Raw genomic sequence first — 22,920 nt, forward strand, 5'->3', positions numbered from 1 at the left:
AAACGGGAGGGAGAGATGACAGAGGAAATAACATGAGATTCCATTTGTGTTCAACAAAATTTTCGTATTTTATAAAATATAATTTTGTATTAAATATAAATCTAAATATAATTCTTGTCAAATATTATCTATTTTCGATATCTTTAATCGATTTTATATTTTTAATTTTTTATATATGTAATTATATTTTTAATATTTTATGTAAACAAAAATTTTTATTTAAAATTTCATACATCAATAATATATTGAGACAAATAAAATTAAAAATATTTTATATGATTTTATGGAAAAATAACGAAAATATTATTTTATAATGTTTATTAAATCAGCAGAATAATTTCAGTTTCTTGATAAATTCAAACGCGTTATATATGTATGTATATGTTATGTTATATATATAAACATATCATACATACATACACACACACACACGCATATATATATATATATATATAAATGAATAATAAGAAGTTGAGACAGTGGCGACGCATCATCGCATGCGATAATATGAGGTAGCAAATAATGGCACATTTCTTAGTGTGAGTGCAATCATGTTTGTCTCGTTCAAACTTTAAGTGGGGATGGGCATGTCGAGTTAGGAGGATCAGCAGGTTTGAGTGGGGGAAATAGCGTGGACAGGTTGCGTTCGTGCTAAGCTAAGTCTCGTCGCCTCGCATTCCGAGACATGGATTCCGGAGCGGTTTTCTTTTAAGAGTAAGAGAAAGAAAGAATGATGGAAGAAAAAAGAAGTCAAACAAAAAGAAAAAGAAAGAAAGAATGAAAGAGAAGTGGAACGTTTACGGTACCGATTTTCCAGTAAGCATTCGAATTTCTCACTCTTTTTTCGTGAATAGACGGATAATTCATGAAGATGTTTTTTTTAATTTCAATCAACTCCTTATACAAATATGTAAATTATAAAGGTAGAACGTTCGTTGCACTTACAGCTACTTATCGACTGGATCACGATTCCACTTAGCGTATGTCCTTGAATCATGTAACGCTTTTACTCCTCGACTTTTCGCCTCGTTACCCATCCTTCAAAAACGTCTTAATTCACAGTTAAAAAAGTAATATATTATATTAATAACATATAATATATAAGTAACATTAATATATAAATTTTCTAAATTCATCTGTTTATCTTTTGTAATATTAAGATTATTAAAGTAAAAAAAAATTTTTTTTATTTGAAAGCTAAAAAGAATTAATAAATTATACAAATGATTTATTTGAAAATGGCAATGAATCCATAAGTAGATTATTTGGTTTTATATCGAGTCACTTTCGACTTAAGCTAAAAATGGCACATTAATTCGCAAAAGAATTATGATTTATTCGCATATTTTTACGAATTAAAATATATTATCTACAATTTATAATTAATATATGATATATTTAATATACAATATACTTTGTTATATTATAATTACATTTTCGATAAAATCTTAACAAAAACGTTTTATATAATTTTTTATTAATATTTTGAATTTATGAAAGTATAAATTATTTCTCAAAAAAAATTTTTTATTATTGATAAAATGATTAAGTAATAAATAAAATGTATTTTATCAATTATAATCCGCTTTTGGTTCAAGAATCGTCGAAGGTACAGTGAAAGTGCATAGACGAGTCAGAACTTGCAAGAGAAAGGAATAATTATAGCTTATGACATACTGTTGCAATGGATGATTCTTCGTATAGAATAAAATATTTTAAATGAATATATTCTCATTGTATATGTAGATATTCTTAAATGTTTACTCATAAAATATTGTATTCTTTCAAAATTTCTTCAAAAAATAATATCTATTAAAAATATTCAAATATAATATTTTTATATTTTTATAAAAGTTAGAATTGATTTTTAATAATTTTTAAATTTCACATTTTTTTAATTTATTCTATTTATTTCTATTAAAACGAAGAAAAGATAAAATCATATAATTTATATGTATATTATATATTTATTTTTAATTAATAATGAAAGTTTTAAGGAAATTTAAAATTCGTTAAAAAAGAAATGCATAACATCATGAATTTGCATTGACAGGTCAATAGATCCGCCATCTTGAAATCCTACAACCAATCGAAAGATCGGACAAGTAACACGTGGTCCTCGAAGTACGCGTAGAGTGTAGTTTACGAACGGTAAACGAAACGCGAGGGACATTCTGTTGGCCTCCGTCGTTCCTGCGTTCTCTCCCGGGTTTCCTTAGTTTATAAATAAACGACGTACTCGATGGGCTTACCTGGTACGTTCCGCTTTCAACCGTAACACTTATCTTAACGTTTCTTAGCTGAAAGACACATATGAATCGTTATTCTTTGACTATTCAAAGTATATCCGATTTAACGATATCTCGATACTCGATCAATGAAGAAGAAAACGATGAATCATTTGATTGAGTTTATTAAGTAGTGTATTCGAAAGGTTCACCGAGAAACATGAAAATTCTCGGCGACCTACTACAATGCTTCCTCGAATGCCTACTGCAAGGACTTTCACCCAAGCGGATTGAACGTAGCAGGATTTTGGCGCCAACTGTTTGTAATAACGTTGACCTCGACGACAGTTCGAATGGAAAATAACCACTGAATGTGACAAACTAAGGAATGATTAATTATACAATTATTTGCTTGACTTCATTAATATTTTCAATATTGCGTTAAAAAATGTTTTACGCTAATTTTTGAATGAATTTAAACTAATTATAAGAAATAAATATTTGATAGGCAATTATATTTTGCAACTGTATTTGTATAATAAATAAAATTAACGAATAGATAAAAGAATATATAAAAATAACTAAATGAAAATTTTTATGTTTAGGTTGCAAATTTGGGAAAATCCATCAAGTGCCACTTGAAGATTAATTTGCAGCATCAAAGAAAATAAAAAAGTCATTTAAATAAAATTGATGAGGGTTGATTCGTAAGACGTATTAACTACTTGTTAATAGTGTTGTCTAATTGTTATCTTACCGAATGGATCTTAATAATGTTATTATATTTAACTTACAAAATATGATTATTTAATTCATGATTTAACGTTTTTTCGTAACATGCGTTTACGTGAGTGTCAATTATTTTTCAATTCACTTTATCTTTTTTGTTTTTTTATGGAAAACGATGCATCGTGTATCTAGTTAACCGAATATAACATCGGTACGGTGAATGGAAAGTTAACAGATCACGCGACAGTGATGCAGTGCCGTAGTGTCAGTGCCAAGTGCCACGTGCCCATTGCTTGGATTACTTGAAGATGCCGTCGTCCGGTGGATACTATGACGACAGGAATCCTTTGCTCAAGGGCACCTTATCGAGGTAAGTTTACGTGATTCTCTTTTAAATTTTATTCAATTTTTATAATTCACATATCTCAAAAGTTAATTTTGAAGTCAAACTATTTGAATTATATTGCTTTACGTATCTGCTTGCAAATATTAATAATAATCGAAGGAAAGTATGACATGAAAAATTCGTTTTACTTGACCAGTGGCTTGATCTCCTTGATGTCTAACCGGTCTCTTGGCTTTCTTTTGTTTTTAAATGCATTAACTTGTTCGACCGACTGTTTCCAAAAATCTATATTATTGTAATTGAATCATATATTTTTTTAAAATGAATCATTAAAGATTTAAAGACATTTTAAATATTAACAATTTTATATTTTTTTTAAAATTGTATAACGCATTAGAGGAAAAAATTTGTTGAATACGAAAATGAGAAAAAATACTGTATATTGATTGAAGTATTTTGCTTATGTATGTACCGCGTGAAATACAGTGTTAGCGTTTTATTTACTCTTACCAACAATCAATTTAACATTCAACAGCAATTTGCTCGATTAATTCCTCGTAATATCTTCTCGAATATGATCAACAGTATAGTGTGAAAAACATTTGTGGCCTCTCTATTTCTCTATCGAATTACCATCGCAAACCACTTTTATGTTAAAGATCGATTGTATGATCTTTCAATGATGTGGGCGTACACGTGCACCGTTTAACGCATTGAACGCGCTAAATCATTCCTTGTTATGGCACGTATGTGGCTAGACAGTTACGATACTGATTGTGCCATGAAGTGTCGCGTTTACACACGCATATTTCGCCAGTTAAACGGCAAGGTGTTCGACATCAACATCTGTATAAAACAATATCTAACTACATAATTTTTTGATATTGTGGAAAAATTGTGGATAATATGATTCATTTTTCGTATCGAATAATTATTGAATTGTTGAGTTTTCTTTAAAATAAAATCTTCAGAATTTCCTGAAATATATTATTTTTAAATTTATATTTTTAACTTAATATAATAAAAAAATCATAATAATGATTCAATTATTTTCAAATATCGAATAATTTAAATATAAAATATAAACCGACATGATCTTTTGTACATTTATATTTAGATAAAACCAAAACAAAGATTTAGTTAGCCATATTACGAATATTCGGTAGACAATAGATAGATAGATAATTAATAATTTAAAATCATATAATTGAACAAATCATATCATGGTAAAAAAGATACGAAGAAATTTTAATTCGCGCGTAATTCGTTTAGATGGAAACATAGCTAATGGCATCAATTGACAGTGACCTAAAAACTCATAGACATCGTTAGGAGTTTCGATTTACACATCGGTTTCGAATAAAGCCGATTAATCGAAGTAAAAGCTACAATCCTGATGCTCCGTATTATTTTTTTCCAAGATATGTTTTTATTTGATTTCAAAAAGATGATTAATTTATCGAATCGGATAAATTTATTTTTCGATCCGTTTCTGATAATAGTTATTTTTTTCCAAAAAATTTATTATACGGAGGATATTGAATCGATCAGAAAGGGGATAGATAGGTATGCTAAAGCGGAATTGAATTAACATGCAACAAGTAGGACGTGATTAGAATAGTGTCCTTGACCTTGCTTGTTGTACGACGAATTTTGATGCAATTTCAGATCAATTAAAGAATATAAAATTTTAATAAGAATAAATTTCGTAATTATTCAGAGTGAGCGAATGTAAGGCAAGGTTAGCAATATAAAAATTATCGAACTTCTGTATATCATAATATTACGTTTATATCGTGACCAGATTATACGAAATTAAGAACGAAATTTGCACTTTTGTTATATCTATTTGAAGAATGATTTTATGATAGAGAAATTTGAAAAATTCGTGCGATCTGACCTTGATTGTTTTATAATATATTTGACCCTGATTGTTAACGATTTCTAAATCTGTTTTAAAATGATAAAAAAGCGAAGAGAGAAGAAAAAAATATTTTTGTTGAAATTCGTCGAAAATTTCGTTGAAATTCCTCGTCAATTTGCCATGCACAGTGCTAACGAGCGCGATAACGTGACAATTTCCTCGGGTCAAAAATATCCGGCGACCTCATTAAATCGCGTCGATTCATTAGAGAAGTTTCTTCCGCGTCTTCCTCTCATAGCTATGCGCTTTACTAGTCCAGCTTTCGTAAGTAAATTTCTATGCACGAAGAATGCTTTTGCCACTGTATGGTATGTGGCTATGGTTAGCATACTACTCGCACTACCGTATTATCGATGATACTGCGTTGGCCCGGGGCGCGTAACTCGGTAATGGTCCCCGGTGGTGAAATTAAAGCCGGCTCGAATGCATTCTCTTCTACACAACTAACGAGGCTTTCGCGGCCGCGTTTGTTTCAACGATTTGCCGCGCGCGTGGCACGCGGAGGGTTCGGGTTGCGCGAGCACAGTCTATATACACGTATCGGAGCGAAAGAGATGGTTTCCAATCCGAAAAGGATGTTAGAAAGAAAGAGGGGCGTGCGACACTGTTCTCCTGGATGGCACCGCCCTTCTGTTCTCGCGGCAGCCATCAAGTTTAAAGGAAAGGACGTACGGTCTTTTACGCCATATTCGTTCGATGTCGAAATTTTTCTGACTGATGAAAATAAATGGAATTAATCGTAATCGAATTAATTGTCACGATGCATTCAATCGCGTGTTACAGCTGGCAAGTGCCCGACACTTTTCGCGTTTAGCGACGCGATCATTTCAACTGCGATAGCTATTGTTGATATCGAACATAGAACGACCGTAGAATACAAGCTAGATAATGAAAAGTCACGGAAAGGAAAGAGTGGGGAAAACAAATATAAGGATATGATAAAAAAACCGAATTAGGGAAGATGATAGCGATGCTTTTTTATTTTTCTCTATTAGAGAATATCGAAGAGTATACACATATTTCTTCCGATCTTTTGTTCTAATATTGTTATATATCGAATCGGAATAATTGCGTTAATAAGTATAATTAATTAGCAAACTGATACTTTAACTTGATATTTTAATTTTGGAAAAAAATTGTGAAAACAGTGGAGCGAGTATTTTAACAAGTTTCGTTCAACCATTCATATTTTGTTGATTCTCGACCGCTATTTTAAAGCATGGGATGAATCATTTCGGTACTCTCTCTAAAAATAGTTGAACGCCTCGCCCGGCATAAAAATGACTGTCACTAAGAACACCGTTGCATCGAGTTGTAGCTTGGAAATTTTAAAGAAAAGAAAATCTATGACATTGTGTGGAATGTGAAACAATCGCTTGCCTTTTGACAAAAGTTATTATTACATTATCAATTTGTGTCGCGTTGCACACACGTGCCGTATATTAGACGCGTGACGTCCGCGAAGTAACAACTCTGAAAGAGAAGGGGAGACCGAGGAGCAGGAAGACGACCGATGGCGCCGTGCTTCTTTTCTCATTATCGTAACCACAGGGTTCCAACAGTATGCAACGTTCTTGGTACAGTAACCCGTTTTTCCCTCGCTATTTATCGGTCATTTAATGAATTCTCTTTGTTTAATAATAAAGTATAAAAATGTGATTTAAAAATGTGTAATTATATTTTGAAAGATCGATTATGAAAATTTGTTAACTTTTTTAAACATTTTTTAACTGAGCTAAAGCTTTGTTAAACCTATAAAGTATAAATAATATTTTGAGCATAATCTTATCTTTAAACTGGCAAGATAAAACATTAGTTTCTTTTATTAGTTTCGATTACTAATAATTTTGATTTTTATCTCATATATAAAGCCGATAGAATTCGAATTAATTTTGCGAAATATAATAGGAAAAAATTGAGTTTTTATGATGATTTAAAAAAAAAGATGATTGACTATTATTGATAATTTGTCAAAGAGAAAGGCCAAAGATGCGCTTTCGCCGAGTGTTTAGTCGAAATTGGCTCTATGTTGTAATGGGCTAAAGAACATGGCGATACTCTCTTTTAAAAATAGGAAGTCTCATCTCCGGATGGAAATCGTCTCGATCCTTCGACTTTGAACGCAAGATAACAGTTGATAATAAAAGCACGATAACCATTTATTGATAATCTATCTCTAAATAAAAGTTTGGGGAAAACCTATAATGATTTTGCCGCTCTATTTTTCTTTTGTCTTTTTTAAATAATTTATAAAAGTACAGTTCGCGTTATATTTATTTCAATTAATTATTATTATATTAAAACTAATATGATAAATCATGTATAATTATATTCGGCGTATATATGTATGCATAATATTTTATATAATAGAAAAACGGTATTAAAAAAAAACAATCAAGTTAGATTAAAAATATTTCTATGAATCTAGAGAAGATCGTGGCACGTTTATTTTCACTTTTGCTGACGCAACGAACGCCGTTGGCTTAACCGTATTTATACCTCCTTTAGTGCGAGGTTCAAATATATAGACATCGTACGAAAGAATTTATTCATATAGAATTTTCAAATTATTCTTCCGAAGAGAAGGATAATCGGTTGATATGCTAACGCCTACGCAATCATCGCGATTGTCAACGATTTGTCTAGTCGCTTTTCTTCGTGCATACGAGGGCAGCCTTGTATTTACTCATGATGCCGTGAACAGCGCCGCTTTCCAGGCAAAATCATTAGCACGCCAGAAACTACTATTTAATGCAGAGGAATTTTTGTTGATATTCCTTTTTTAAAAAAATTAATTCAAGTTTATTTGATAACATGAATTTCATTCGATAATTATAATTAAATAAGCATATCAATTTACATATTGAAAGCGTCTTTTTCGCTGTTATGATTTTCTCGAGACTTCCATAGCGTCTCTCTTTATTCGCGTTCCATCTAGCGGACCAGAAGCGAGACACGCTCGTCAGACCGAAGCGACTTCAAAAATTGTTTACACCTCTTCTTTCATCGTTAACCATCGGCCGACCGACCGCTCGGTCGATCTACTACGCAGAAGCATCGCTTGCTTGTTCTTCAACATTCTAACGGCCGTTGGTGGCTTTGGGGCAAAAGAAGCCAAGCCATGCTCTCTAACACTTTCACCAACAGATTTCCAACGTGGTTCTTGAGGCTTTGCTACATTTACATTGATTTTATATCCGAATAATGTTAATAATTTAAAAAAATTCAAAAGAAAAAATTGATTAAAAATGATTTATATCGCGTCATGTTAAATATTACGTAAAAAGAGTTTATAAAAAAGATACTAATAATTATCGTTTTAATTGTATAATTAAGTAGGATGTATGTTATTGTTATATTACACTTACTATTTAATCATTTGATAAAATAGAGGGTTGACGAAATTATTCTCGCCTTTGGTGAACATCGAACGAGAGCCAAGTTGGCTCAGTTTCATTCGCGGTGAAAGTTTGAGTGTCGAGGTGCATGGCCTCGTTCTCTGGTCTGTTATCGACGCGATGTGAACGCCCCCTAATACAAGACAGTAGCATTGCGCTTCGCCATGACTGGAGCAGGGCACGTTCTACGTCTCAGAGATACAACGAAGACGAAAGAAGGCAACACAGGAAGGGGAAAATGTGAACTAGCCTTACCTCAATAGATACGCGTATATATATCTCTTTTTTCCTTGTCAGAATTTCTGCTAACAATTTCCCTGTTTTTAATACTCAATTATCTACGATGCAATATATTTATTATTATTTCTCTCTTTTTTCTTATTTTTTTTTAATGCAATAAACAAATAAACAATAGAAAAAGCAAAACAGAAAAGTCAATTCTTCTACATTTAACATTTTCTTTCACGAGATATACGAGGAGCAGGTAAAGTTACGGTGACTGCATAAATTCTTCAGAAAAGTTTGAAAAATAGACGATACTTCCTGAATGGACTGTTGACGAGTGGTTGGTTGGTGCCTCAGGAGAGGAGTTGAAAAAACTCCTCGAGTTAGTCTCATCAGTCTGTTTCTTCTGCTGTGAGAAAATCTTCGAAGTTGTTCTGTAATGGTGTACTTGCCGGTGCAAATATCAGGCTCTATCAGTTATACATCCCGTATGATTGATTCTCGAACGAACGATTCTCGAAAGGATATTCTTAAAAGTTATTTCAATAATTTCAATAGTATATTCATAATTTTCCACTATTCGCAATCCGGCTGTTTCGCTATTTGATGATTTTATAGATATCAATTTGTTTGAAACGATTCATTGTGAACTTACTTCAAATTTTTAAAATGTAGCAAAAGTATGTTATCTCGTGTACTTTTCTTCGAGCTTTGCCTTTAGGGATACTTTCGAAGTATGTCTCGTTTTTCCTTTTTCCAACTTCGAAAAATGAAACTATCTTTCGAACACTGTTAATACGAACCATCTGTTCCTGTAACTTTTAAATCGATTAACCGAACATAGCATTATGTTAAAGTTATGAGTGTAGTCATTGATATCGTCAACGCGGGAAAAAGAACGAAATGATTTTCAACAGAGAATTTACAATTACAAGTTTTTCGAAACATACTTATTATCTTTATTAGGTGCACGTTGGTTTCTTGCGTGTCAAACTACAATCAAGGGAGATGGAATGAAATCCACAGTTCTTTGGTTAAAAAAAATTGATTATCCATTGATCGGTGGGACGATTGACTCGATGTAATGGAATCAAGAAATAGCGAATGAAACCGGACATTAGTGATAAGTTGTTGTAAAAAAGTGCACGGTTATTAGAGCACGTTATCTGAGGCTAGTCTTGGTAATATTATTATTTCTCCCTTCTGCGTAATTCTTTGTACGCTCAGCCAACTGCATTATAGTTTCTTACCCAATAGCACGCCGTGATTACGCCATTATAATCGTACCTCTCCGACGACTACTTCTTCACCGTGCAATTAGCGGCCGAATCTCTAAATGCAATCGTGTAGCTGCATGAAATCCGCGCAATTTCACGATTCACCGATAGACGACACGTTTAGATTGCCAGCCAACGATTCTTCTCGTCGGTAATTTGTTTCTCTTGAATAACGGTAGGACGCAATTACGAGGTTCGATAGAGCGCTTTTCGAAAATGTTTCGAGAATTCGGTCCATTCTTGGCTTCGAAAAAATAGAACACAAAGAGAAATAAAAAATAAGGAAAGACATAGAGATAAAAGAAGGAAACGTTTTGTTCGCGTAAAGAACATCGAAGCGATGCGATCGAATTAGGTTATAGTTGCTCGCGGTAAAAATGTCGGGTCTCTGGTGTTCTCCGCATTTCAGTGACGTCACGATCGCGTAGAAAAGTTCCGTTAGGTATCTCCCGCCCCTGAAGAGTTGTGGGAATCATCCGGTTTGAGCAACGTGGCTTCGACTTCTCGACACCGTCCACGGTTACCAGTCTTTTTGCGCTGGTCTGTTCACTTGCTTTTCAACAATCTATCAACGTCCATCTTTCGTTTACTCGTCTCTGATCACCGATCTCATTACTCAACACGTGTTTTACATACATATAGACAAGACACGTATAGACAAGTCGGGGAGCAAAAAAGTCCTTGGATTCGCGGTCGAAGATTCGGGTCAAGTACGGGAAACATTACTTTTGTTACTACTATCGACACGTTTCGCGTATTCGCGTTGCATAATATTCATACGTTCGCTTCTGATCGAAACGAATTATCTCATGATGCGTGGTGATTGAGAATCCTGAAAGAAAGCGCGTGTATCTGACTTGATAACAACCAACACGTTTTCGTTCGTTCGTCCAATGTTATCGTCGCGCGAGTGTATCTGAACGAGTTTCTTATCGGCTCCACTTTGTTTTCATTTCACGGCTCTCGATGAAAATTCGAATCGAGAAATTCCAGACGAGAGACTTATATTTACGGATCGATACAACGAACGAGTTTCGTCTTGTTCAAGATTCGTGAATATTTTCGTTTCCTGTCCGTTCACCGAGTATTACACCTTCGTCGCATATACGTGGCATTATCCTCATTTGCATTCGTTGAGCGGTACCTTTAGGGTATGTATATCCGAATTTCGTTTGCATACAGGACGGGTTCCTTTGTCAGTGAAAATACGGCTGTTAGTCCACCACATATTCGGTTCTATTCCGGGTTCTTTCAACTAGTTTACCAAAGGCACTCATTTCGAGAACTTTACACGGACACGCGCAAACACAAAAATTTCACAGACTAGAATTGGTATCGTATACGTGTTCGGTACGTGGCGAGAAAAAGAAGGTGAGAGAAATGACAAAGGATGGAGTAGGAGACGAAACAATGAGGAGAAAGGAGAGTGGCGCGGAAAGGAGATGGAAAGCAAAGGACGTGATTTGATAACGCGGCATCGATCCAGGTTCTCAGGATGCTTCCACCCTTCCCCTTTATTCTCCGTCTCGATTCTCCTTGCTTTTCCATTTCACGCCCTCTCTCTGCTCGATCTCTCCCTCGGTCTTTGCTCATTTCTGCGAGTCTGCAACCAGCGGAACTACAAATACCGTCCTCGCTGTCCATTTCGCTCGATCTTCGGGATCACCGGTAGGCTGTTCCTATCTTGGAACGAGAATCCCCGATAAATTCTTGGACGTTGGGTTATTTCAGACGCGTCGGCCACACGAAAATATTCGAAGCTCGTAATGGGTTACTCCGGTCGTTTCGTATCCGTTACGACTTTTATTCTCCCCCCTTCTCCACTGTCGCGTCGAGGGCTCTTTTATCCGGAAGTAACCCCTAAATCCCCTCAACTTGGATGTATACATCGAATGCGTATATCGGTACAGTATTGGAAACAATTTCTCCCCTACGAATTTTTCGTAAACGTTTAGAAATAAAATTAACCGTCCTACCGAAAGCGAGCAATTTGAGGTATCTAATCTAGTCAAAGTCACCGCATTTGCGAGCGTGCTTTGTTTACGTCGGTTAGGCGAGTGAAAGTTTCCGTCAGGCAACGGGTAACGCGATTTTGCGCGTGCAAGTACGCGCGAACGTGTACGTTTTATAGCAGTATCTGCGCTCTAAAATTTTTCCACGAATAATCTCTTCTCTCTCTCTCTTCCAACTGGTCAAATCTTCGAAAGTGCGAACAAATAATCGTAAATCGACGATGCAGCAACGCCGGATGATAAAGTAATTAAGAGAGAAAATCGATTTGTCCTAAATTACGATCCTGTTATTAAATTATCAGCATTCGGGGCAAGTCGCGTTACGAGCGGAATACGAATGGAAGAGCAGGCGAGATTACCTTGAAGGCGACAAGTGGCCTGGCCAATGAACCGGCCGCACGTCCGAACGGCTGCCACCGAGACGCCACGAATTAAACGATCCAAAGATTTTTTTTCACATCTTCGCCACAATTTCTCTGCCGAATTCGTATATTGTTGTTTTCTTGCTGATCCCGGATATGTCGAACTCGTGTTTGTGACCTCTGATATGATCGAATAAAAAACGCGTTCTTATCTTGTTCGGCACGTCTTTGTTTATGAAGAAAAAGAAAGAATTTTACTCGAATTTTTTTCAGTTTATATGACCGATGAAAGTCGTTATTAGGAACTCGATAATATATTTGTTCAATACAATTTTTTAATTTAATTATCTATATTTCCATGCGTGGAACTATTGTAATTCGTTTTCATGGAAAAATCGGCTTTTGATCTTTGTTTTTAATTCCATCGTAAACCTTTCATCCTTGTATGTCCAGGTTATTGCAAAGAAGAGCTATTTGTACTTCTTTTTGGAATTTGCTTATAGCTGTCCATTTTCACGAGAACCGACTGCGCCGGCGTTCATATACTAAACGATTCGAAGCACGAACATTTCTATCGTTCTTTCGCTTAATTTATCGTTCCAATCCCGATGTAGATTGTCATAGGATTATAATCGATCAATTTTTATGGTTGGATAATACGTTCATAAATTTTTCCGTTTCGTCAAGTTTTAGTTGTTGTTCGCTGTTTGCTCAAGATTGCATCATCAGTATCAATTTTGTGAGGTTTTCTCGTTCGGAATACGGTTCATGCTTGCACGAGGTCAGTTACCAGCTGTCGGTAAATTCTCAAGTAAACAAACGAGAAAGGACCGTCGAATGTTAAAAGTAGCGGTGCGAGTTTTCGGTCGGTCGTTCGAGTTCAACCTTGGCTCCCTCGTTTAAGTTCGGAGCCAACAATCGTTACACGCCATTATATCGTTTTCTTTGCTCGTTTTGCTTGATTATGACCTTTCCTTTCTATTCCTTTTTTCTTCCATTAACTCACCGATTAATTGTCGGAGGTTGTATAATTAAACGTTGACGCCGCTTGCAGAACATAATCGCGCGATCTCGAAAAGGGCCATTGCATTAAACGAAGAGGAAAAAAACGAAGAAAAAGAAAAGGAAAAAGAGAAGCCATAAAATAGCTGGCATATTGTTATTATTATTAAAAGCTCGTAACCAACGAGCGGAGGACGACTACGTTTCGTTCGGTCTCGGTCGTTTTGTCTTTCAAATCCCATCGTTTTATGAAAGTAGAGGTTTTTAGTAGACACGTAAATAGCGCGCATACCGGCACCGGGTGCAAAGGTTCCGGCCATGACAGATTGACGAATCGATTTCTCTGCGGCAGATACGTTTTACCACCGTCTTCGAGACCGTCTCCCTCAGCTTCTTTCTCTTTCTTGCGTACACGCAAAGAAAAAGAAGAAACTTGTCGACACAGGGAACGATCTTGTTTTTCTTTTCTCGTGCCCAGAAAAGCGAATGCGCCGTTTCGAGAGCGAAGAGAGACGAAAGAAATAATCCTTTCTCGTTTCCTCCGCTTCTGACTGACCCTCTTTCTTCTATCTTCTTAGACGTCTTGATACGCAAAAGTTACACGCGTTGTACGCGCCCGATATATATTTAGCGCGTGCAGCATTTCTCGACCCACATACTCATCTGAAGGCAGAATGTCTCGTATACAGTGGAGTTATCCCTCTGCTAGTCACGACAAAGACATTGTTCTCTCTCTCTCTCTCTCTCTCTCTCCTGCCTTCGCGATCTATCATCTTCGATGCAACATCTCGGGACACCATCAAGTCGCAACCTCGATTTTTAACAGCCTTTAGTTGATCTCGCTTTTCCTCTTTTTTTCTTCTAACTTCTTTTTTTTACGCAGTTGCTTCGATGAAGCAGAATTAAAGAGCGTTTTTATTTTCCTTATTTTTTATTTAACATTCCACGCTTCTACCAGATTTAGTATGAATAGTAGCTATCTTTAGAATCGACACTTTAACAGTTTTGAATGCAAGCCGATTGATTCGCGCGGTTGTCTCAACAAAAAAAAAATAATAAAGAGGGCGATAAAAGCCACTTGTAAATGCGCGGAATGGGCATCGCGTAAATTTCCAAGAGCATCTCTTCGCGTGAATACATTTGCGAAGAATCGTGTTTGACGACAGAGACGAGGAACTATGAGTCATTGTCGATGGTGTTAGGGGAGCTCGGATAACCACTACTAAATCAATGGTGCAGTCATAGTCGACATCGGTGCATTATCGTCGTGTCCCTTTCTTCTTGATTCATTTTGCGCATCTGTGCGTGACCGTGTTCCGACTGAAAATCGATAAGATCGTTCGAAAGTTTAACGTTTACGAGGAGGATTCGCGTTGCTGTTTCTAGTTGCCATTCTCGTTGCATCTCTTCGTGTGCGCAGCGTGGAGTTGCCATTGTCCATTGCTGAACGAAACACGAAAGAAAAAGGAAGAAAATAATAGAAAGATAGAAAATGGAAGCGTTAGAGAATGCGGATGACGTGAAACAAGCGTGCAAACCGTAAGCGTGCACGCTTCATAAATTTATACCCGCAGTTCCGGTCCACGTTCTTGGACGTGGTAGAAGTTCCTTTAATTGGTATCGTTCGGGGGGGATTAAGAGTGGCGGTCGTAAATCGATATAATCGGTGATTTATCGGTGTATCGATGCGTTACTCAGTGTCAAAACGACGTCGTGACTAGGGAGAAACATTTTGAAATAATTTAAACGTTTATTCACCCCTTTGAAGTATTCGTCTTTCCTCGCGTGCCCACTGGATGATTCGAGATATCGTCGATAAATCGGATTAAACGGAGCGAGCGTATAACGCGAAATCGCGTTAGATCGTGTGGCATTGTTCGGCCGCGTGTTATTGAATCGATAACGTCTGGTTGGCACGCGTAGCCGTAGGGTATGCGCGCGCCAGCCACGCAAATAAATACACCCTATTAATTGTAAATGAAATGCAATATTTGTTCGAACGTCATCATAATCCCCCGAGCTAACGTTTATGCCGCGATCTGTTCGCTTTTCTCGCCATTGTGGTTGGAACTTGATCGACGCTGATCCGATAAAACAGTCCCCGTTAATTGACTCTTCGTGTACCACGAATTACGTCAACGGTATACACGAGGTGTTGGCAAAAATGGAGAGACCGATACTTTTCAGATTTGAAGATATGCTTGAATTTCGTGGAGACTATTCTTACTTAGGAATAAGAGATATTACAATTACGTTAAATTTTTTTTGGAGATGGAACGAGGCGGAAATGGCGCTTATGCTATCAGAAACTAATTTGCTCCATTCCGGAATAATGATGGTGGATAGTAATATCGAGGTGACCACGATGCACATCCACGCACACAAACGCGCAAACTAATCGCAGTAATCTCTGATACCTTGTAACTCAGCGTCAATTGGTTTGCCACGGTCGGTCCATTAATATCGACGATATCTAGGTTGGCGGAAGGTGGTAGGTGATAGAACGGAAAGTAGACGACGGTGAATCACGGTTCAAACCATTTTGCTGGCTATAAAATTCATTGCAACCGATTGCAGATATTTCTCATGTTTCGTTGATCTTTCGTGATCATACGGATAGAAGACGAGATTAGTCAGATTTGCGAATTAATATATTCGTGACATAATAACCGATTTAATTGATCAAAGTGATTTGGATAATCTCGATGGAATTAGTTATGCACAATTCGAATCTGTAAATCCGGAACAGATAGCAAATCCTCTATATCCCGAAGAAATCATGGTCTAAGAGATGGCACGCGTCCTCCCCTTTGACAAGTTTGCTCCATTAATTTGTCTACGTTACGCGTAGTAGAGTAATATCGATAGTATCTGGACGCGCGAGGGAGGTTAGCGGTTAGGGTGGCTGAGAGCAGAGGGAAGGAGTAAACGAGGTGCGGATTCATGGGTTACGCTGCTCGAATTCTGACGTCACGTCGCTTGTACGCAAGTTTACCACCACCACTATTCCTATCGGTGTTACTACTTCTGCTATATCACTTACTACTACTACTACTATTACTACTACTACTACTACTACTATACTACTACTACTACTAGTACTACTATTACTATTACTACTACTACTACTACTGCATCGCAAACATAGATGGCGTCAGAGGATATACTTGTAACGCTACACCAAGCTAGCATACATACACATATATACTCTCCGATGTCACTGTCACTCAACGTACTTACCACAGCTATCGTTATAATTGTCAATGTTTGCGTCACTCTCACCATTGTATTATATACAAGTATAAGTGACTGCACTCCACACTATCGAATAGTCCCACCACATTTGTGCCGGCAACTCTCTGTTTACCACCACAAAGTCGTCGACATTCGGTATACACGTGTACAAGCGTGGAAAGGACAGAGAAAAACGAACGGGACACGGAGCGGGAAGAGAAAGAGAGATAAACGATGAAAGGAGAAAGAGAATTTACATCCGAGAGAGATACGCTTAGCCTTTTCTTTTTTCCTTCTTTCTTCCTTCTCTTCTTTCTCCTTTCGACTCGACCGTTGCTCTTTCTTCTCTTCGCTCTTTATCCATCTCGGGCAGGTGCTCGCCGAATTGCCGCAGAACCGGCAAAAGAAAAAAGAGGAAAGTGGAAAATGAGGAAGAGAGACGGAGAACAGCAACGAGAGAGCCGATACTTAATCCTCCCTTCGTTGGCCCACCCTCGGCAGGAAATCAATAGAGAGAGACTCGCTCTATCCTCCCTCCCCTTTCCTCTTTCTCTCTTTCTTTCTGGCTCTGTTTCGGTCTCGCTGGTCTTTCTTCTTTGTACTCCCCTTTCTTTTCCTAGCATAGCCGCGGTCGTTCGAAGTTTAGAAACAGCTCTTGTTTACTCCCGTCTCCATCTCGTTCTCCCTCTTCATTTTCCTCTCTTTCTTTTTTCCCCGCTTATCCCCGAGACTCGTAATCTCGGTGGAAACGTTTTAACGATCATTTTGTTCGATCGTGCGATTTGTCTTTCTCTCCAATTGGAAATAACAACATCGATCAACAAATAACAACTGTGTGTGCCTCGATCCATTGATTCGTTGGTAGGGTATAATCGTTATCCAACCTAAATGTTTGCACTGTTTGCTCGGAAGTCAAGGTAATTCGATCAAAGGTTATCGATATCGCGGGATTAAACGCGATACTACAGAGCTCCCTGTCGAAACCAATTTTCCTCTTTGCCGAAAAAAAGAAATCGTGGTTGGATCGTGTAATCTTTTAAAACGATTCAGGTAGCTTTCTTCATTGAGGTCGAGTTACACCGGAGTTGCCTCTTTTCTCGAGCCCTTTAAACCGAAACAACCGTATACTGACCAACAATGGATCGATGTCCGACCGGTGAACGAGCCAGGCTTGTTTATCGGCATCGAACGTGTCTCGGTAAAAAGACGACCGGCAACTTTCGCGTTCGTCAAAATACAACTGCTCGGAACAAAAGTATCGCGACGAAACGAGTGATTGGCGCAAGAAGCAACTAGTCGAGAATGTTGTTTCCAATACAAAAGAAGCCGGGAGAAACGACGCCTAGGAATCCTCTCTTCGTGGGCGGTGAAAATCGGAATTTTGTTTTTATCTGGTCGCGTGTGTACCGAGGCGAGCACGAGGGGACTGAAAGGAGAGACGGACGATGATGGGCGGCGTGTACGCGTGACGTAGCGGAAGTCGTGCGTCACCAATGACGTAACAACGTCGAAAGAGGAGGAACGTCCGAAAGAGGCCATTGACGAGAGGACTTGTTGCACGCGTCCTTTTCTGCGTGGGCTCTTGATCCTGCTACCGAAATACCACACTAGAAAACGTAACGTAATTCCAATTTCAATTAGGGAAACCAGTACCGAGTTATTTTTCCCCTTCTATCTTTCTTTTTCCAGAGTATAGCGGATTTATCGTAGACCCGTGTAATCGAGTTTCAATTGAATCTCACCAGATTCCTCCGCGTAAGGGCGGAGGAAAATGGCGTGGACTTGTTGCGCGCACTTTTCTACGCGTGGCCCACGGTATTTCCTTGATCCTATCATCCTCTTTAGATTAATGCAATGTAATTCCGGATTCTGTTAACGCGCAATTGTGGCTTTTTACGCAAAAGTGTCTTCTTCTACCGGCGAACCCCGAGAGAGCACGTAAGACGAAGCAAAGTGGCGTAGACTTGTTGCATACCTATTCGCGCATGTGTGTCTCGGTTCTCCGTGTTCCCGATAGGCCGGGAAAATGGAGAAAGTTCGTCCTCGTGTTTTACACGAGGGCGTAAATCCTTCTTGATCGATTTGATGGCTGGATATCGGCGTCCGTGAAATTTACTTGCGAGCTGATACAGATTTCCACTTCTATCCAACTCTATAAGCGATCTACCGAGCCGTCGAATCTCGTTTCGAGCCATCGACAAAATCGAAGTCTTGGCGCCATGTCGTTTCCTTGGCAACTCTGCCACCCCGCGTATACGAAATTTAAAAGTAGCTTTTAGCTTCGGCTTAATCAACCGTCCGCATCTTCGACTAAATCGTAATTGATATTGTGACCGTATATATTGTGACGTGAAATGGATCAGATATTTCGATTAAATTGATTTTATCACTTTGTAAATGAGTAATTTATCGCTTGACGCATACAATGATGTTTCTCCATTTCATTTGCATAATTCTTGTTATTTATTTATTCGTTGACAAAGAAGGGAAAAAATCGTGGTATCACAAAGTGAAATCTTCTTGGAAGCAATCTCGAAGATAATTTTTATAGTCTTTTTAATTATTTTGATTATTTTCATACAAATGAATATGAAAAACTAGATATAAAAACTTAATTAGATAAAAAATTTTCTAGATTAAGAATTTATATAAATAATCTTACGAATTATCGATCTGTCATATACTATGTGGAATGAGAAGTATCTGTTATTTGCTGTATGTGATCACTTATCACGGATGAATAGAATGAGATTTATGATAAAGTTTTATCATAATTTTTCTATATATATATATATATATATATATATATATATATATTTTTTTTTTCTTTTAATCAAACATCATTGAGATTTTTTATATATTAAAAGCATAATTTTTTGAAATTGAGGCCATTTATGTCCACTTCTTGTATTAGATTATAATCCTCGTGTTTTCTTATGTTTTTTATTTTTATGTCAAGTTCAAATTGTTTTTTTTGTAGATCAAAAAATAAAATTTTTAAACGGAATATGTATTACATTATGTACTTAACGGTAAACCGCATTTTAATGTAGATATTTATAGAAATTAACAAATCTTATCATTAAGTGTCACTTCAAACGATGATAAAATGTATTCCGTCCTGTACAAATTACATAAATAACGACTTAGTAAATACTAAGCTAAATTGCAATTTTTGAGAATCAAATATTTAAGGATCTTTATTAAATAATGTTTTTTTGTCGTTCAACAAGAGTATTTAATATAATCAATCGTTTTAAACGCAGTGTTTAAATGTGTGTATCAACTTTCACGAATCTGTTATCATTCGATATGATACATAGTTATATATTTGCATAATTGAGCGACATTTCGAAATGAATGCGATTAATATTTATCATCATATGTGTAATTTATATTCAATTCGTGTCATTGAGTGAGGTTATGCGCGAGTAGGAATTTAACTAGCATTGTCATTTGAAGAAAATATATTGAAAAAAGAAGAAATTTTTGATTCTAAAATTGATACGTAACAGAAAACAGTACGTGAAAATTGTATAGAACGATGAATAATTATTAAACTGAATAAAGTTTAATATTTTACAAAATCGATACAAATTTATAAATATAAAAAGGATTATAAATTTTCTTTTCTATTATCATAGCGGAAATAATCGATAAATAATTAAAATCATTCGATATTAGTTTATTACTCTATTAAGTGTTCAAAGAAAATTTGTTATCCTATTGTTTTTGTATGTGAGACATAACTATTGATACGTATATTTGTATATTTTTCTCTATAAATTCATGTACAGTGAAATTCTATATTTTCTAATATCGTCGATAAGTAGGATATACGGTTTTGGTATCGAAGAATACCGTGAGATGGCGACTATGGAACAGGTGCACTCGACCAATCGGCGTGCGCGCAATCCCCCTTGTCCATCTACCGATTAGCGCTCTGGCGGTGTCACGAACAGCGATCGCAATATGGCTTCCGCCACCGCTAGCCTGTGAGAGTATCTTCGAAGGTGACAACATGGTGGAATACGTAAGGGTGCGCGAAGCGTCGCGCGTGTGAAAATTGCTAGTGTGGCCTTGTTGAGAATTATACATCGAGTCGATCGAGTGCCGAAGAAATAGTGCATATGCTCGAAAAACAAAACATTACGAGAGAAGTGAGAGAGAAGGAGACACTGTATTCTGTTCGGTGGAGTAAGATAAACTGTACGCACGGGCCACTAGTTAGAGAAGGATAGAGTGACAGTGTGATACATCGGTTCGTTACGCTGGAGGTTTCTGACACGAATGTGTATCGGTTGAAAAAGTACGGAATTCCGTGTGTTTGGCGTTCTTGAAACGTGGTTCGACTTGGTGATGCGAATGTAATAATCGAAAAAAAAAAAAAAGGGAGTATCAAATCTTTCGATGGTTGAGCACGGTGCGCGCGACTCATACGTCGAAAGCGTGGCTCTGTCGGTGTGTGTTACGTCCCGTACACGCCGTATCGTCTTGTACTCTTGTGTATACGTGCGATCTTTCGGTGTTGGAAATTGAAAGAAGATAGACAGACGGTACATGAGTGTGGAAGAATGAGAAAAAGAGTACAGAAGCACAGGGTGCACATCGACGAGCACGACGACGTAACAGAGAGAAGAAGGCGCAAAAGAGCTAGCGAGTGAGCCAGGCGACGTTGCCAGAGTTTTCCTTCTCGCGTTCCCTACTGTACAGCACGTCCCTTCGTGCTCCGAGAAAGACCGAAACGGAGAATAATGTGACAAGGAGCGAGAGAAAAGTAGTGCGAGAAGCTACACAGAAATACAAGTGCGAGTGAGATAGGAGTACTGAGTAGCGTGAGTCGCGCGAAAAGGATCTAGGGAATTTTTGTATTCAATCGTCGGATTTGTCGATTTAACTCGTTCGTGTCCTCTGGACGTGTGATTCGTGAATACCACGAGACGATTCCAAATGACGTACACACGAAACACGTGACACGTCGAGTTAGGCCGATCGACAAGCCATGAAGAAGCCACGGTAAGTTTCGACAATTTTTCAATAATTCTTCATTTTTTATTTGCCTTGCGCGGTTGTATGATGTAAAAGATATTCCATTTCACGAACAAATAGTCTATTTTTGAAACGGAGAGTAAAAAACATCAAAAAAAAAAAAAAACGAAATGGAGATATCCTATTATCCGACTAAGATATTTATATGTTACAAAAAGTGACGCGTTTAACACGCCACGACGTAAATAGGGGTTAGCGCCATGCTGTGGTAGGTGTCAGCGAATTTTCCGGTTGTCGGGGGATTTAGATTCGCGACTACGTTACTGTATGCAGGAACAGGTACAGCTCGTGGTGGTGAAGTGACGTGATTATGAGGGGATGACTCAGAGAAGATTGACGCCTTGTTTATCGATCTCGATACTGTTAAATGTTCGTTAATGATATTTATATTAATAATGCAATATTTGTAAAATTATGATGATCTTTTTACCCTATCTAGTTATTTTTCGCCCACACACCTTCAGATTTCTCGCTGTAAGTTAAGAGGGCTGTTCGTTGCCGATTAATTCACGGACGATTCCATCTTCCGACGACCGCCTCTATTTTTAGCGGAGCATCTACGAGTCCTACTTAATTATCTCGCGTTTATTGCTGGGAGTCGCGTGGGGGCCAGTAGATACGCGATTCCCTGTGGTTTCTCTGCGATTCGTGTTCTTCGCTTCGATTTCTTCATCCATTTTATTTTGACGAATCTTTTCAAACGTTTATATCATTATCTATACGGTTTTCTATACTAATCGTGAATAAAAAGTTTTATTGGCAAATCAAGTAAGGAGAAAAGTGAAAGAGATGCTATTACTTTTTTGACGGGATACGTTACATCGTGGCGCATCTGTTAGAGATGCATCCGTTAGAGAGAAATATCGTGCAAAGAATTCGTACGACGAAATTGAGAAGCAACGAGAACGTTCCAAGTAGTTGCCGCTTCTTCTCTCGTTGACGATCAGACCAAGTTGCGTAGGTTGATAAATTATGAAGGATACCGAGGGAATGGTTGATCGAAGAGGAGAAACGTTTTGGCGTTGGTCTGATTCGAAATACCTCTTGAGTTCTTTATATCTACAGATCTCTTGTGTTTGTCTATATATATATATATATATATATATATATGTCTGTGATTTTACAATACGATCA

General features: G+C 37.2%; 1 protein-coding gene across 4 annotated transcripts in view; it reads left to right on the plus strand.

The window, feature by feature from the left end:
• LOC108002792 (AF4/FMR2 family member 4) overlaps nt 1-22,920 on the plus strand; it is a 111,801-nt gene that overhangs the window by 1,655 nt on the left and 87,226 nt on the right. Inside the window, exons 1-3 of one of the 4 annotated variants that reach the window (XM_062071375.1) lie at nt 643-816; nt 2,054-2,255; nt 2,834-3,327. In XM_062071375.1, the coding sequence (XP_061927359.1) occupies nt 3,266-3,327 (62 nt within the window). In that variant the 5' untranslated portion in view covers nt 643-816; nt 2,054-2,255; nt 2,834-3,265. Of the gene's footprint in view, nt 1-642; nt 817-2,053; nt 2,256-2,833; nt 3,328-19,955; nt 21,754-22,920 lie in introns of those variants that run through there. The other 3 variants (XM_062071374.1, XM_062071373.1, XM_062071376.1) reach the window with 3 other exon arrangements.

The sequence above is a fragment of the Apis cerana genome, linkage group LG2 (assembly GCF_029169275.1).
Source record: "Apis cerana isolate GH-2021 linkage group LG2, AcerK_1.0, whole genome shotgun sequence".
Lineage (NCBI taxonomy): Eukaryota > Metazoa > Arthropoda > Insecta > Hymenoptera > Apidae > Apis > Apis cerana.